This window comes from Clarias gariepinus, chromosome 21 (assembly GCF_024256425.1).
Source record: "Clarias gariepinus isolate MV-2021 ecotype Netherlands chromosome 21, CGAR_prim_01v2, whole genome shotgun sequence".
Taxonomy (NCBI): domain Eukaryota; kingdom Metazoa; phylum Chordata; class Actinopteri; order Siluriformes; family Clariidae; genus Clarias; species Clarias gariepinus.
The window spans coordinates 23798267-23814153 of NC_071120.1; the positions used below are offsets into that span (position 1 = coordinate 23798267).

At 39.5% G+C, this 15887-nt stretch overlaps 2 protein-coding genes across 3 annotated transcripts; one reads left to right on the top strand and one right to left on the bottom strand.

Annotated features, from left to right (window-relative positions):
- Positions 1-38: 38 nt before the first annotated feature.
- On the bottom strand, positions 39-4264 carry ydjc (YdjC chitooligosaccharide deacetylase homolog). 2 transcript variants are annotated; one of them, XM_053480922.1, is made up of 6 exons: positions 4169-4264; positions 3416-3594; positions 2113-2269; positions 1470-1569; positions 1182-1359; positions 39-721 (listed from the first exon to the last, which is right to left on the bottom strand). In XM_053480922.1, the coding sequence occupies exons 2-6, from the start codon at positions 3577-3579 to the stop codon at positions 385-387; spliced, it is 936 nt and encodes a 311-aa protein (XP_053336897.1). In that variant the 5' UTR covers positions 3580-3594; positions 4169-4264; the 3' UTR covers positions 39-384. The 2 variants fall into 2 exon arrangements, with proteins under 2 accessions (XP_053336897.1, XP_053336896.1); XM_053480921.1 differs by having other exon boundaries at positions 3416-4231.
- Positions 4265-10989: 6725 nt separating this feature from the next.
- On the top strand, positions 10990-15338 carry sdf2l1 (stromal cell-derived factor 2-like 1). The gene is made up of 3 exons (XM_053480530.1): positions 10990-11233; positions 12691-12887; positions 15007-15338. The coding sequence occupies exons 1-3, from the start codon at positions 11056-11058 to the stop codon at positions 15283-15285; spliced, it is 654 nt and encodes a 217-aa protein (XP_053336505.1). The 5' UTR covers positions 10990-11055; the 3' UTR covers positions 15286-15338.
- The last annotated feature ends 549 nt before the right edge of the window (positions 15339-15887 follow it).

The window sequence follows — 15887 nt, forward strand, 5'->3', positions numbered from 1 at the left end:
AAAATGTCTGCTTTTTGTTAAAACTACTTAAATAATTATCTATAAGTTCTTAAGAGAACAGCCCATATTTGAAAATGGTTCGCACTTTAAATAAGGATAATATCTAAAACACTATAATAACGGTTATTGGAAGCATGACCCCAGACCTCGGTCACAGTGTAAAGAGTATGAGGTAATGATCCTGGATCATTTTACAGCCTGGTAAGAACCCGAACGTTCCGGTGATCTGAAAAACAATCTCACGGCTGCTATACACCTGACTAGGTAATTAATTTATCCCAGGAGGACTGGAAGAACAGCTAATTAACAAAGTTAGGTGTTATCTGTTAGAGATCCCATTGAGACGTGCAGCACCTGAGGACCTGCTTAAGCAGCCCTTAATGTTCACAAGTCATTAAAAGCACAGAGCAGAATTCCCTGCTGCTGATAGTAACTAAGCAGCACTGGGTCTCTGAGCATGTTCATTTCATGTAGACGATCAGCCGACTGCGAGAAGTCATCCGGACCTTCACCACACCCACCCTGCAGTGGAAAACTCGGGTATCCAGGGTGCACCATCAGCTCTGCTGTGACTGTCCGATACGATTCCGCTGCACAGAGGCTGTCATCCTGAGCGTCCAGCGCTGTCTGTGCATCCAGAGCAAACTTCAGGAGTCTTTTAAGGTTGGAGAAGGACATGTTCTGCCCCATCGTGCTGAGGCCCAAGTACACATTTGGCCATCTGTAGAAAAAAAAAACCTCGTAATTAGAAGGCTGAAAGAGATGACGTACAAAAGAAATGTTTACACAAACAATTGTTCACTTGCTCTTCTGCGTACCTTTAAAATGTCAGGAGGATTAAAAACCATAACCCACAGAGAACAGGTTTGTACACAACCCAAGCTGGAACCCTTCCCTGTTGACCCGGGATAAATTTTTTAAAAAGATTTTTTATGCATGCTATACTGCTATATTTTGGTCTGTACAATCCTTTAACTATTTACACCACCCTACTTAGTAGAACTGTGAATCCATCCACCCCTACAAATTAGACTCTCTTCAGACATTATTCATGTAATTGCACCTTCCCCTAATTACACACAGCACTAGTCCTATTCTGCCGTTTTACTTAATTAAGTGCTGTACGTTTCCATCTTTTTGATCCTCGATTAAAACTCCTGCCGTCTTATAGCCTCACACACCTGATACCATGGCGATGAAAGACTTCCACAGACTGGAGTGCATCTTTCTCAACCTGCAGATAGAATTCTCTGAGGTTTGGAGGTAGGAAATGACAGGAGTGCAAACCAGGCTCCACTGGGACCCGTGTGTAAGGGATGCCGAAATCAGAAAGAACCTGTGCAAACACTTCTCGCACCTCTGTGAAAAAAATATAATAAAAAAATACCTTGAGTTCAAAGAGGACTGTGCCATAATGTATGCAATAAGTGTGATTCAGACAACCCATGAGCTGCTGCTGCTGTTGTTACCTGGCAGCACATGCACATGCTGATGGCCATCCATATGACTGGGCAGGTGACCAGTGAGCTCGCAGAAATGCTTCACCTGGGCCCTAAGCTCCACCTCTATCTGTCAAACAGAGAAAAAGCAATCTTTTATGAAATTAAAGAAAAAACTATTGTCAGATGCAGGATGTTTATCAGCATTTATAAACCTGGCTTAGAAAATCTGTATCCTCACACAGACTTTAATCCGGTAAGTAACTATTTATAATTGTCACAAATGTTTTTTGATCACTGTACAAAGCTTGAGATGGAAATAGCTAATAAAGAAAGCTACAGGCAATGCCACACAATATGGATTTAAACTTTCATTTAAGGTAACCACATGTATACATGTAAAGTCAACATGTACATACATCCCGTTTTAAATCGTTTGCTTTTTGCTTAATGCATGGTAGCAACTCGCGTTAAGCTGAACAGGAAATTTGTCTGAGTGTTCCACACCAAAGATTTGCTTTGTTTGCTATTCAGATGTACACCTTTGTTTACCAAGAGCAATATATTTGATGTTTTAACAGTACAGTGTTTGTTAGACAGCCTGGATTGATGCCACTGTATACCATAGTGCTGAAGAATTCTTGAATCTGTTAGTCAGTATAAACATACATACATCCGTCATGCTCATTTTTCCACTCCGCAGAACTTCGCGGAAGCCCATCTTTCCATGAAAGAAGCCATGTTTATTAAGGAGTGTGGACCTTCTTAGCTCCCGACATACTGGAGCTCCTTCAGACAGGTTTGCATGGAGTCCAATAGGAATGCAATGTCTAAACAGAGAGAAAAAAGAGAAACCGGACACACTTGGTTATAAATACACGTGAATTGTTTATTTTTTTAACTAATCGCTACCATATCTGTGGCATATGCGTGATTAACAAGCGAAGACATTTCCCTGCACTAAAATAAAAATTAAAAAATGCACAAAACTCACTTTTAATGAGCAGGTACTTACTAGGGAGAACAACATCTTAAGAACTAAATGATATAAAAACAGCCATGCTGATGATATCAATGATAATGACAACACTCTTGACCCTGACACCACTGCAGCAGCACATTTCTAAGCAGCCATTATAGCAATATGGCTCTCCAGCTCACATCACAGCTGCTTAATACACAAATTGAGAAACAGGAGGCTCATTTGACAAGTGTCTAAAGCGTAACTGATTTGCATTTGGGCGAGGGTTATCAATCACTGATCTATATCAGAATCACTTTTTTGTCCTAATGTACAATTAAACAGGAATTCAACTTGGCAGATCAGCATGAAAATATAGTATTTTTATACATCAGCATTTAATGTTTTAATATCGTTGCTAAAGACAAACCAGATCATTGTTTCCCAACAACCAATCACTCACTAATCATGATGTTTTTCTCATGATCAATATCAGAATCACTTCATTGGGTAACGATCAAGTATACACAGGAATTTAACCTGGCACAAAACATATGTTTTTTATATATAAAGAGGTTTTAATATTTTTGCTACTGACCAACATTGTTCCCAACAACCAATCACTGATCACCATGGGTTCCAATAACCAATCACTGATCACCATGGGTTCCAACAACCAATCACTGATTATAATTTCTCAAAACAAAGAAAGAAGTGTTTGTCGCACTCAAACACTTCTTTCTGGTGATATTTACAAGCAAACATTGTGAGTGATTCTGTTTAGAAAAAAAAAAAGTATTTTTTCAGTGAGAAAAAAATAAATTTCTACAAGAAATATATAATTTCTTTTGTCGTATTCATTCAAAAAATCTGATTGGTATGATTTATTGAATACGAGGCTTACAAGTTAGTACTCTATTATATGTATGATGTCACTATGTGACTATTTCCCCTACGAAACAGACACTGACTCTGTACAATTTCCATTGAAATGAATGATTTCAGCTCTCGTTACCTCTTGGCTAGCTGGGCCGCATGTTCAGCAGAAGCTCCGTTCACCAGGAGAGACGTGTTGGAGATTCCACCGGCCAGGAAAGCCTCGGCGATGCCCCGGTTTCTCCGAGCGCAGTACCCAAAATCATCCCCGGTCACCACCAGCTTGAGCTTGGGCTGAGGCATGTTCAAAGCCGGGCTCTGAGGACACATAGTCAACTGCTGGTTTTTACAACATGACTAATTTCCTTCTCCAAAGGTTAAAGTAGCTTCCTCAAACAGCCGGTCACGAGCAGAAGAATGTCAGTAGTAACAATAACTATCGATGATCAAACACTCCTGTCAGGCGGAGGCTACACTGTTTCACGTGGCTCTCTGTGAGTCAGAATGAGGTGGAACATTAAACCCAGATGCGGATGCACTTAGTAACCTGTATACCCCTCACCTCCTCCATTATACATTTCTATGCGGCTTCGGGTTTGGATTTGGATTACAGCAGATCATCCTCTTCCAATGAGCTATATCTCTTTTTCTCTCTTTTTTTTTTCTCTCACCAGGAAATAGAAAACCCGAATCTTACAGTAACTAATTAACCCCGGTACATTGAACGCACCCTGGTTTATCTACTGTACCAGAGACACATTATTGCTTTGGATCTATTAACAGCCATCAATTCCCTCGTAAACCCGCAAACCAGTTTTACTCGATACCAATCCAAAGACTCTCAGGGAATTTTATAAACGCGCATAGCTGAATCGATGAAATGTTCCCTTACCCATTTTATTAACAGATCTGTGCCATTTATGCCGATAACTAGCGACTGTGTCTCCTAATCCAATTGAACAAGCTGTCTTTGAAATATTTGGGTTTGATCCCAAACACATGACTATTTGTTCCATTATGTGGTGTATTGCATAAGACATCTTATCGTGCCCTATGTAGTGCCCTAACATAGAGAGTAGGAAGGTGTTTGGAATTCAGCCTTGCACTTAAAATAAACTGCTTCCTTTTCCGGCGATTTAACGCCCCCTATTGAACATGTATGGCAATGGGTCATGAGTTTTTTTTTTTTTTTTTAGTTGGCCTTTAGTCACTCATTTGATCGTCGGGAGGGGCGGGGCTGCCAGTCCATCACAGGGTGCACACATACACCCTCAGTCACACATGATGGGCAATTTGGGAACGCCAGTTAGCCTAATCTGCATGTCCTTGGACTTGTGGGGGTATATTAATACACATATGTCACTATAATATAGTTGGAAGCAACAATGAGTGGCCCCAAGCACCCTGTGTCATCGCCACCCTGTGCCATAAACCGCCACCCCCGGGCACACGAGAAAGATAGCAGGCAGTGTCCTTGCGTGTTGTGTGTGAGTCTGTGTTAACATTAGTGTGTGTGTGTTAGCGCGTGTATGTGTGTGATCTGTGAGTGTTTGTGCGTGCGTGTGTAAGTGTGTAGAATAGGCTGCAGATGCTAGAAAAAAAGCACCACACTATGATGTCACTCAATGTGATGTCACTCTAAATGTGATGTCACAAATATAATGGCACTGAACGTGATGTCACTCAATATAATGTCCCAGAGAAAGTTATTAACCACTTTTGGGCATAAGTTGAAGTCATCGCTTAAACTGACCTGTTTGAGATATCAAAAATCCCTCTACAATTTTGCACCCTTAATGTCTTTAGATCACATAGGTCCAGTTTGGTGGCGATCGTGTACATTTTTAAGGAGGAGTTTATCAAATTCCTTCGGGTGTGTTTTGGCAAACAACACAAAATAACTGACTGCCTGTTGAGTCCCATTAAATGCAATGTGAAGATTGTTCAGCTCAATCAGCTGTACCCGGTCTTATCACACAAACTGTTTTTTTTTTATGTTTTAGGACCTAGAAAAAGCCAACACCGCCTGGGGCACTGCACAACTTGTACACGTCACACAATATGATGTAATAGGGCTGATGTTAGCTTGGGCCCTAAATATTTGTCATGTCAACTGTGTGTGTGAAAGAGAGAGTGAGAGATGTGAATGAGTGAGTGTTAACATTTGTGATGTGTGTGTATGTGTGTGATGTGTGAGTGTGTTTATGCGTGTGTGTGTGTGTGTGTGTGTGTCTGTGTATGATATATGAGTGTGTTTGTGCATGTGCGTCTTCGTATATAAGAGTGTGCATGTGTTTGTGTGTGTTAACATTTGGGATGTGTACGTGTGTAGAATAGGCCACAGATACTGAGAAAAAAGCATCACACTATGATGTTACTCAATGTGAGGTCACTGAACGTGTCACTGAATAAAATATCACTCAATATGTCACACAGCGCAAGTTTAAGGCATTGTCACGGCCCATTTGAGATAACAGAAATCCATTCTCAATGTGTATAGATCACATAGGCCTGATTTGGTGGCAATAATATAAATTCCCTAGGAGGAGTATAACAGAATCCATGGGTGCATTTTGTGGACGACCCAAAATAACTGACTTCCTGTGAGTTGAGCCCATGACATGCAGTGTGAAAGTTGTTCAGCTCAATGAGCTCTAAATATGTACCAAGTTTCACATGCATATGTGCATGTGTGTATGAGCCATGCAGAAAAATCTTGTGTGAAGGCCCCCGAGACCCAGAGGCATCCTAATGGCAGCAGATTCCCCCCAAAAGCTCAAAATGGTGGGAAAAAAATCCTTAGGAAAACAAGATAGTGCTTGGGCCCTAAGAAAACAAGAGGATCCTGTGCACCCTATAGTGCTTAGGCCCTAATTATTAGTATAATATTATTATATAGTTATATTATAAATATAATAAAGATTTGCAGCCATATATTCACTCACTCACTTATCAACTATACCTCTTTCCTCTTTATCCTGTCCTTTGTCCTATGTCCACTTTAATGCATGGGGCCTGGAGCCTATACCAGGAAACTTAGGCAAAAAGGCAGGGTACACCATGGATGGAGTGCCAATCTATTGCAGGGCACACACATAAACACATTACAGGCAATTTAGGAACACTGATTAGCCTGATCTGCATGTCTTTGGATTGTGTGAAAGAAGAAACCTGAGTGCCCGGAGGAAACCTACCATGCACGCAGAGCCGAGGTGGGAATCAAACCCAGACCCTGGAGGTACAAGGCAACAGTGCAAACTTCTAAGCCACCATGCTGGCTTGTTTCCGTATACAGGATGGCTTTAAATCTGTTTATGATTAAAATATATTCATAATATCAATACACAATGTGGCTTAATGGTTAGGAATGTCGCCTTGCACCTCCAGGGTCCAAGTTCGATTCCAGCCTCGGGGTCTGCATGCATGGAATGTTTTCCCCGTTATTGATGAGTTTACCACGGGTATGCACATCAACATATACACATTATCTTATTAATATTATGATCGCTGAAATGCTGAAATATTTGGTTTTTCAGACAAGCGCACACTTCAACTGGCTGATTATAAAGTCTCAATGTCTCAATAACTAGAAGTAAAAACATTCTAAATGACTTTTGATACATCATACAAAGCAGAGATGAAACCAACTTCCTTATATATAGAACAACATATAGAAAGAAAGAAAGAAAAAAAGAAAGAAAGAAAGAAAGAAAAAGAGAAATGCACTAAATCAGTTACACATGCAGCACAAAAAAAGGCTTCATGAAGTCTTCACCACTGTTTACCCTTTTTATTGACTTTGGTTCACCTTATTCTACCCACTGTCAAATAAAAGTAAAGTAATAAGGAAGCTGGAAAAGTACGTCACTTGGTAAAGATGGTTCACCAGTTTAACCTGCCCAGCCTGTTTGGCAGCTCATAATTTGTCAGACCAAACTTCATTTTTCCCGAAGCGTTATGCCCTTGGCATTTGATTTCACATGTTTTGTTTGTCAGGCTTATTTATCGATATAGTTTCTTCACTTTAATGACATACTAATAATTACAGTTGCTACACATTTCAGACAGTCATATGCCTTCAAGCAGATAGGTGGCGTAAGAAATGAGATGAGGCCACAGAGGATCCGACTTGTTTGTCCAGAACATCAGTCTGACTGATATCTGAAGAATTTGGAGGTGATGTCAACAGCGTAAACTCCACAGCACCACCTTCAGAGACATTGTGGAGTCCATGCCTCAATGAGGCAAAGCTGTTTTAATGTTTTATTGTTATAGCTGATCGATGTATATTGCTCATAAACATTTTGAGCAGCTTTAAGTGCCAAGCCAAGGCAACATGACCTCACAATCATGTATATTTATTTAGTATTTACTTACTGACACACAGTAAGTAGGTTAACTTGCCTTCCCTAAATTACTTCATAATGAAAACATGATCTTTAATTGTGTAAAATATTTATTTTATAAATAGAATTTCTGAGGTTTCTTTTAACAGTTTCCTACAATAACCACAATGCTGTTTGATTACCAGCTGATAGTAGTACAATGGGATTTAGTCTTCATGTCATCTCTACTTAAAAAGAGCATTAGCTTTAATCCTTTCCACTTTCCAGTGCTTATTCTTACCTCCTCATCAGTACACTCTGCCCGTATAGATCAGATTGCCACCATCATGTGTTCTGTGCTTATCATGTTGTGGATCGCTACCTAGTTGAGCTGAGTTTACTATTTTTGTGCTTGATTTCTTATTAACCGGTGGAATGTTGGTGTAGTGGTTAGGACTGTTGTCTCGCACCTCCAGGTCAAGGATTTGATTCCTGCCTCGGGTCGGTGTGCTTGCTGGGTTTCTTCTGGGTTTCCTCCCACAGTCCAAAGACATGCACATTAGATTATTTTTGTGTTCCCAAATTGTGTGTGTGCCCTGCAATGGATTGTGGTGGTGTACCCCACCTTGTGCCTTAAGTCTCCTGGGATAAGCTCCAGACCCCCATGACTGTACAGGATACATCATCATACGACGAATGAATGAATTTCTTTTTATTGCAGCAAAAGGAGCCTGGACATGAGAATTAAAAAAAAATAATCCCTTGTCTTATATGTTTATGACTGTTTAATATTTGTTTTTCTCCCAGGCTCTTTTCAACATCGTTGTAACTAGTGTTAAAAGGTAGCAATAAAGTCAGCAGCCGGGGCAACGAGGACATGTGTGTAAATGGGAGAGAGGGTGGGGGATAGGTGCAGTTGCTGGGAATAGAGGTAGCTTAATCCTTTTCACTTCCCAGCACTCATTATTCCCTCCTCTTAGGTACACTCTGCCCATATCGATCAGATTGCAACACTTTAACTTCTATGCTTATACAGTACGACCATCATATGTATTGTGACAAGAATAGACAGGACCAGGAATGATTATGTTAGAAAGACAGTGCAAGTGAGACAGTTTGAGGACAAAGTTAGGGGGGCTAGATTAAGATGGTTTGGACATGTGCAGAGGAGTGATGAGGGGTATATCAGGAGCAAAATGTTAGAGATGGAAATGCCAGGCAATAGGAGAAAAGGAAGGCCAAGAAGAGGTTTATGGATGTGGTGAGGGAGTGACAAGGGAAGATGTGGTAGATAAAATTAGATGGAGACAAATGGTCCTCTGTGGCGAACCCTAACAGGAGCTGCTTAAAGAAGGCTCAGGACAACCACTAACTTCTTCTGAAAAGACTTCCTTTTAAATGTCATTCTATTACTCTAGTCACAAATGTAAAACCCTAACAACCAGACCTCTCTTTTCTGTTTTCCCAAGAGACCTAGAAAATTATGTTCCCCCCATCACTAAAACACATGTATACGAAAAATGGGACATGGATCCTTAATACTGTATGTTATGAATTCAACATAATAAATATTAATAAATATTAATTGGACCCTCTTTGGACATTACTTAAAAGTGGCTTACAGTGGGGCAAAAAAGTATTTAGTCAGGCACCAATTGTGCAAGTTCTCCCACTTAAAAAAATGAAAGAGGCCTGTAATTTTCATCATAGGTATACCTCAACCGTGAGAGACAAAATAAGAAAAAAAATCCAGAAAATCACATTGTAGGATTTTTAATGAATTAATTGGTATATTCCTCTGTAAAATAAGTATTCGGTCACCTACAAACAAGCAAGATTTCTGGCTCTCACAGACCTGTAACTTTTCCTTTAAGAGGCTCCTCTGTCCTCCACTCGTTACCTGTATTACTGGACTCTGTTTGAACTCGTTATCACTATAAAAGACACCTGTTCACAACTTTAAAAAGTCACACTCCAAACTCCACTATGGCCAAGACCAAGGAGCTGTCAAAGGACACCAGAAACAAAATTGTAGACCTGCACCAGCCTGGAAAGACTGAATCTGGAATAGGTAAGCAGCTTGGTGGGAAGAAATCAACTGTGGGAGCAATTATTAGAAAATGGAAGACATGCAATTTTCTAATTGTAGATTAGAATTAGATTATCTAATCTAATCTAATCTAGGCCACTGATAATCTCCCTCGATCTGGGGCTCCACACAAAATCTCACCCCACACGGGGGGACCTAGTGAATGACCTGCAGAGAGCTGGGACCAAAGTAACAAAGGCTACCATCAGTAACACACTGCGCCGCCAGGGACTCAAATCCTGCAGTGCCAGACGTGTCCCCCTGCTTAAGCCAGTACAGAGTCCTGGAGTCTCCAGATCTCAACCCCATAGAAAATTTTTGGAGGGAGTTGAAAGTCTGTGTTGCCCAGCGACAGCCCCAAAACATTACTGCTCTAGAGGAGATCTGCATGGAAGAATGGGCCAAAATACCAGCAACAGTGTGTGAAAACCTTGTGAAGACTTACAGAAAACGTTTGACCTCTGTCTATGCCAACAAAGGGTATATAACAAAGTACTTCGATGAAATTTTGTTATTGACCAAATACTTATTTTCCACCATAATTTGCAAATGAATTCTTTAAAAATCCTATAATGTAATTTTCTGGTTGTTGTTTTTTTTTTATTATTTTGTCTCTCATAGTTGAGTTATACCTATGATGAAAATTACAGGCCTCTTTCATCTTTTTAAGTGGGAGAACTTGTACAATTGGTGGCTGACTAAATACTTTTTTTTTACACCACCACCTTGCACCTCCAGAGTCCTGTTCAAGTCCAAGTCTGTGTGCATGGAGTTTGCAGGCTCTCCCTGTGCTGATTGGCGTTCCAAAATTCCCTGTTGGACTACAGCGGTTCCTAGATGGATATATAATTTCTATCCTATACCATTATTTTTATCCTATATTATAAGGTAAACTTTTTTGTGCCTTGATTGTTTGAATTTTAATAAATTCTAAGTATGTTAATGCAAAATTATTTTTATTATAATAAAATAAAGAAATAATAATAAAAAAGACTTTTTAAAATAAAGAAGAACATCAGAAAATACAAGGACAAGCAACAGATTGTTCCAAGAATTATAAAATACATCATAAATATTTCATTATAAACACGTTTATTGTGTAGGTCGTAGTTTTGCCTTTAAGTCGTGAGAAACTTCCACTTTCGAACAACAGTCATGCAAATCTGCGTTTTCATTTAACGTAGCTCGACGTTCGGCTACGCTTTGCGTCATTGCGTCATCGACCAATCAACGATCACCGGGTGTTAACTCTACTTCCTGGTTTTCGGACTTGTCACGCTGTGATTGGTCAGAAGCTCCTCCGGTGTTTTGAATGGATCTTTTCGACCTCGCGGTGTTATGTAGGGTCTTTACTACGTCTGCGCAATGGATCCGTTAAAGGCTGTACGCGTCTATTTAGATGTATTTTTATTGTTTATCATCTTTTCCAAATGTCAGGGTCGCGATTCAGACTCTGATTATGTTACATGTGGATCTTTAGTGAAACTCATGAACACAAGGCACAACGTTAGACTCCACTCACATGATGTCAAATACGGATCAGGTAACGCTAAACTTCTTACAGAAAATGCGTTTAATATCATACAAACACGGCTGTTGATGGGATAAACACGTGGAATACCAATTGGTATGATTAGTATAGATGTTTTTAATTGTAATTCTTGTTCATGTTAGAAAACAGCAGGTTAACGTTAGCGTGTTAGCCTGGAGGCTAATGCGACTAAACAATAGTCACGTTATTCTGCTGTTCGTCTTTTCCATTCTGTTCTGCAGGTTTATTTCATAATTAAGTGCAGATAAAATACTACAAACAGAGCAAGGTTAGAAATGGGTTGCTTATATAAAGTTAATTGAGCATTCTGTGTTGCTAAGCAACTCATTATTCAGACTTCCGGTTTTCTTTGTTACATTATGAATCATTTTTACTTTTTCCTCATTTTATTGGTATTTGGTGATGTGGACACTGATCAGCCATAATATTATGAACACCCACCCAATATTGAGTTGGTCCTATTCCGGCCACCAAAACAGTGATGCACTGTGTGTTTTGACACTTTTTCTATCACAACCAGCATTAACCTTTTCATCAATTTGATTGACACTACAGCGCTTCTTTCGGATTGGACTAAGCAGGCCGGTGTTTACTCCCCATGTCCTGGGTGACCAAGACTCACCGATGCACCCTGTCTACAGTTCATCAGTTTTCCTTCCTTTGATCACTTTTAGTATATCCTGATCAGTGCACACCGGGAACGTCCCACAAAACCTGCTGTTTTGGAGTTGCTCTGACCCAGTCGTCTAGACGTCAAAGTTTTGGCCCTTCTCTCAGTCTCTACATTTTCAATATCTCATCACAATGGCGGCTTTAAGTGGGTGAGATATGTTGTGCAGCGAGGGAACCTTTTTTTCCTGAGGTTTCAATGTGTTGAAAGCAGAAAACGGATCTGAGAGACACTGGCAAGGACCAAATTGTAATAGGTAGGGGACTGAGTCAGTCAGCAACTCCAAAACTAAAGCTTTTGTTGAATGTTCCCAGTCAGGACAATGACCTGACAACAGGGTCATGGGTGGCCAAGGCTCACTGATGCACATGGGAAGCAGGCCTGTGTAGTCCGATCCAATAGAAGTGCCACAGTGTAGATAAAATTCATGAAAAGGTTAATGCTGGTTGTGATAGAAAGATGTAAGAAGACACATTGGCATCACTGTTATGGTGGCAAAAGGGGAAACTCAATATTAGATGGGTGGTCGTAATGTTATGGCTGATCAGTGTATATGATATGTAGGATAAGACATAACAGCTTCCTGCTATGCAGTGTTTGAGACCATGATCATTAATTTATTCATCATAAGCAGGTAACCAGGTTTGCTGTGAATTCACTGGAATAAGTCCTACATACGTCGGTCACACCTATAGGGATTACCCATGTAGGAAGAACATACAGTCAGCAATATATTGACATTAAACATTGACATTTTGTTTTTATTTATCCTTCCCAGGTAGTGGGCAGCAGTCGGTAACGGGTGTGGAGGCAGCAGACGATGCGAACAGTTACTGGCGTATCCGGGGTAAACCTAATGAAACGTGCCAGCGTGGAGTGCCCATTAAATGCGGTCAGGCTATCCGTTTCACTCATATGAAGACAGGACGCAACCTCCACAGCCACCACTTCAGCTCTCCTCTTTCGAACAACCAGGTAATTTCCTAATTTGTTTAGAATTTGGCTTCGTTTAAACTAACAGTTTACGTGTTTCGCTTCCTCCCCTAAAGCAAGCAAGCAAGACTTAAACCAGAGTGGTGAGGTTTTAATTCCTCCTTGCTATTTATAGGTACTAGTATCTCATATCAGAAAATATAGTTACAAACGTTTACAACCACTTGAAAGCTTGTTTGTAATATCAAATGATGTGATCATTAATACAAATCATTTTGATAAGAACAGTGATGTGCATACTGGCAAAATTATTCTAATAGGTTTCTACACAGTCTAAATCTATGTGCAGTATTGCTAAATAATGTTGTATTTTTGGCACCCTTGATTGGATTTAGCTCATTGCACATGCCCTCACATTGTAATAATGAAGGAAGTAAGGGGTAAAGAAATGAAAATGCACATAAGCTTAGCTTACAACAAAAAATATATCATTAGAAATGAGCTTGAGTGATATTTTAGATATTTATTGCATAATGTTGTTCCCTGTGTAACACATTCTCTCAGGGCATCCAGACAGACTGGTACTGTCTTTCATGTCATTAAAGTGACAGTACAGTGGGAAGAAATGGACATATCCTTATATGGTTATGGCAGTTTTATTTTTCTTATGTACTTTTTTTTAATGCAAACTGGCACCCCTAGTGGCCATCAGAGACTATATAAGAACTGGACAAACCCTCGGTGGAGTCAGCCGGTTTTCTGAAGAGCGGTTTTGAGAGAGTTGTGGCAGCTTTGGTCATTGCCACCTTGGCAGAACCTGACAGCAAAATTCGTTTGATCCATAAATGGGAAAACGGGTGAGATGAACAAAGCCTGGATGTTGGTTGGAACATTCTAGTTACCTTAGTCACCACAAGATAGCTACCTTAGATAAAATTCTATGGTGGCTAACGTTGATTTACATGCTCACATTACTTTGCATTTAAATTACCTGCGTCAACCCTACACGTCGTCCCATTTCACCACCTACATTTCTTTTGGTAAAGTTAAACTACACAGATTTAAGTTAGCTGGTTAGCTAAAGTGATGCATATCAGGCAACTAGAGGTTTGTCACCTGCAATGCAGTTGGTCACTCAAATCAGTCATGTCTCTAATTATGAACAATTTTTGGACTTAATGTAATTTTAACTGATGACTTGAATTAAACTTCACCCCTGTGTAGACAAACTACAAGCTACAGAAACAAACTGTTTATTCATACCACACTATATATATTTATTTCACTTGGACATGTTATAATGGTGGGGTCTATTGGGATTGTCTCACTGTTGGAGCCAGCCCCTAGTGGTCATTTGAGGAACTGGACGTTTTGACAACTTCTACATTGGACCTATTTTTCAGAACTGGAGGTTTCCCCTTGGTGGCGAGATCAAGCCCAGTTAAAAATGGGAGGGTTGCATCATGCGGATTTCAGGTTAAAACCGGTGCCAAAATCAAAAGGAGAGTAGATTAATATTTTAGGTATTCATGGCACAGGGGATTGGATGATTCCCTTTTGGTGACTCCTTATGGGAGTACCTCAAGAAACAAGAACAGACTGTGTAAGATGACTATTTATATTGCCCTGAAGTTTCTCATGAAGCATTCCAGTCGTCCAGGTTACATTTAGTTTTATTATTTATCATAAGTTCCCATATTCCCACAATCTTTGGAGAAACAAGGATAAACTATAGGTCTTTTATAGCGGTTGGCATCCAGTAAGTTGCATTACTGCCACCTTCTGGTCTTGATCTCCCTTATCTTCCATTTATTTTAAATCCTCTTATTAAACACTTTCTTCCTTGTTCTTTTTCTCCATCTTCTAAAAGCTCCTGTTTCATTATTACATTTTACAGATATTTTGGAATAATGTCTTTTCAATAGTAACTTAAATAAGTAGGTTTAAGTAAATCATTCAGGTTGGATTACACAAATCCTGTCCATTTGATATTGTTAAAAATTAGCTAAAATAATCCACACATCTCCATGCTTATATTGGACCGAGAATGAGTGCGGATCATTTTTTCAAACATTGTATGAATGCTGTTTTTTAAAAAAAAAATTCCAGTAATTACTATGCTCATGGGTTGCATTCTAAAACAATGCATTTTTGAATGCAGGAGGTGAGTGCGTTTGGAGAAAATGGTGAAGGTGATGATTTAGACGTGTGGGCAGTCCAGTGCGGCGGGATCTACTGGGAGCGCGATGACGCCGTCCGGATCAAACATGTCGGCACAAGCGCCTTCCTCAGTGTGACCGGAGAGCAGTACGGTCATCCAATCAGGGGCCAGCGTGAGGTCCATGGAATGTCCTCTCCCAATTCGAACAACTACTGGAAGGTGATGGAGGGGGTTTTTATTCTTCCCAGTACTGAACCATTACATCATGATGAGCTCTGATGACTCAAAATGCACTGTACTCTCAGACAATAAAGACTGTACCACAATTTCCACTTAGTGTTTTAGTTTCATTTGTACATGTCCTATCTGATCTAAGTTTATTTTTTATTATTTTTTTTTTTACACTTTATTTTCTATTCATAATGTCTGTTTTGTAATTAAACAACAATTTAGTGAAAATGTATGTAATAAAAGTATACCTGGAATCACTGTTGGAAAGAAATATTACATTTTTATTTCTGTGTGTGTGTGTGTGTATACAGTTTGAAATGACTACTAGAGATTTTACAGTGATTTATGTTTTATTTAGCAGTAGTACTGCAGAGTCTGTTGATTGGATGCTTGAAGGATGGACTTATACCACAACAATAAATAAATTTTTACAAACCTCAAATCAGGTTTTGGCCATTATAAGTACAAGAGGGCAATATCTATGCTGAATAAACTCTTGGTTAATTTAATATAGTTTTTAGTTTGTGTTTTGAGGTAATGTTGCATTTTATACCACTTCAACTATTAATATTAAAGAGACATCTATAACCATATCTTTAAATTCAAATTTTATTTGTCACATACACAACACAGTATGATATGCAGTGAAA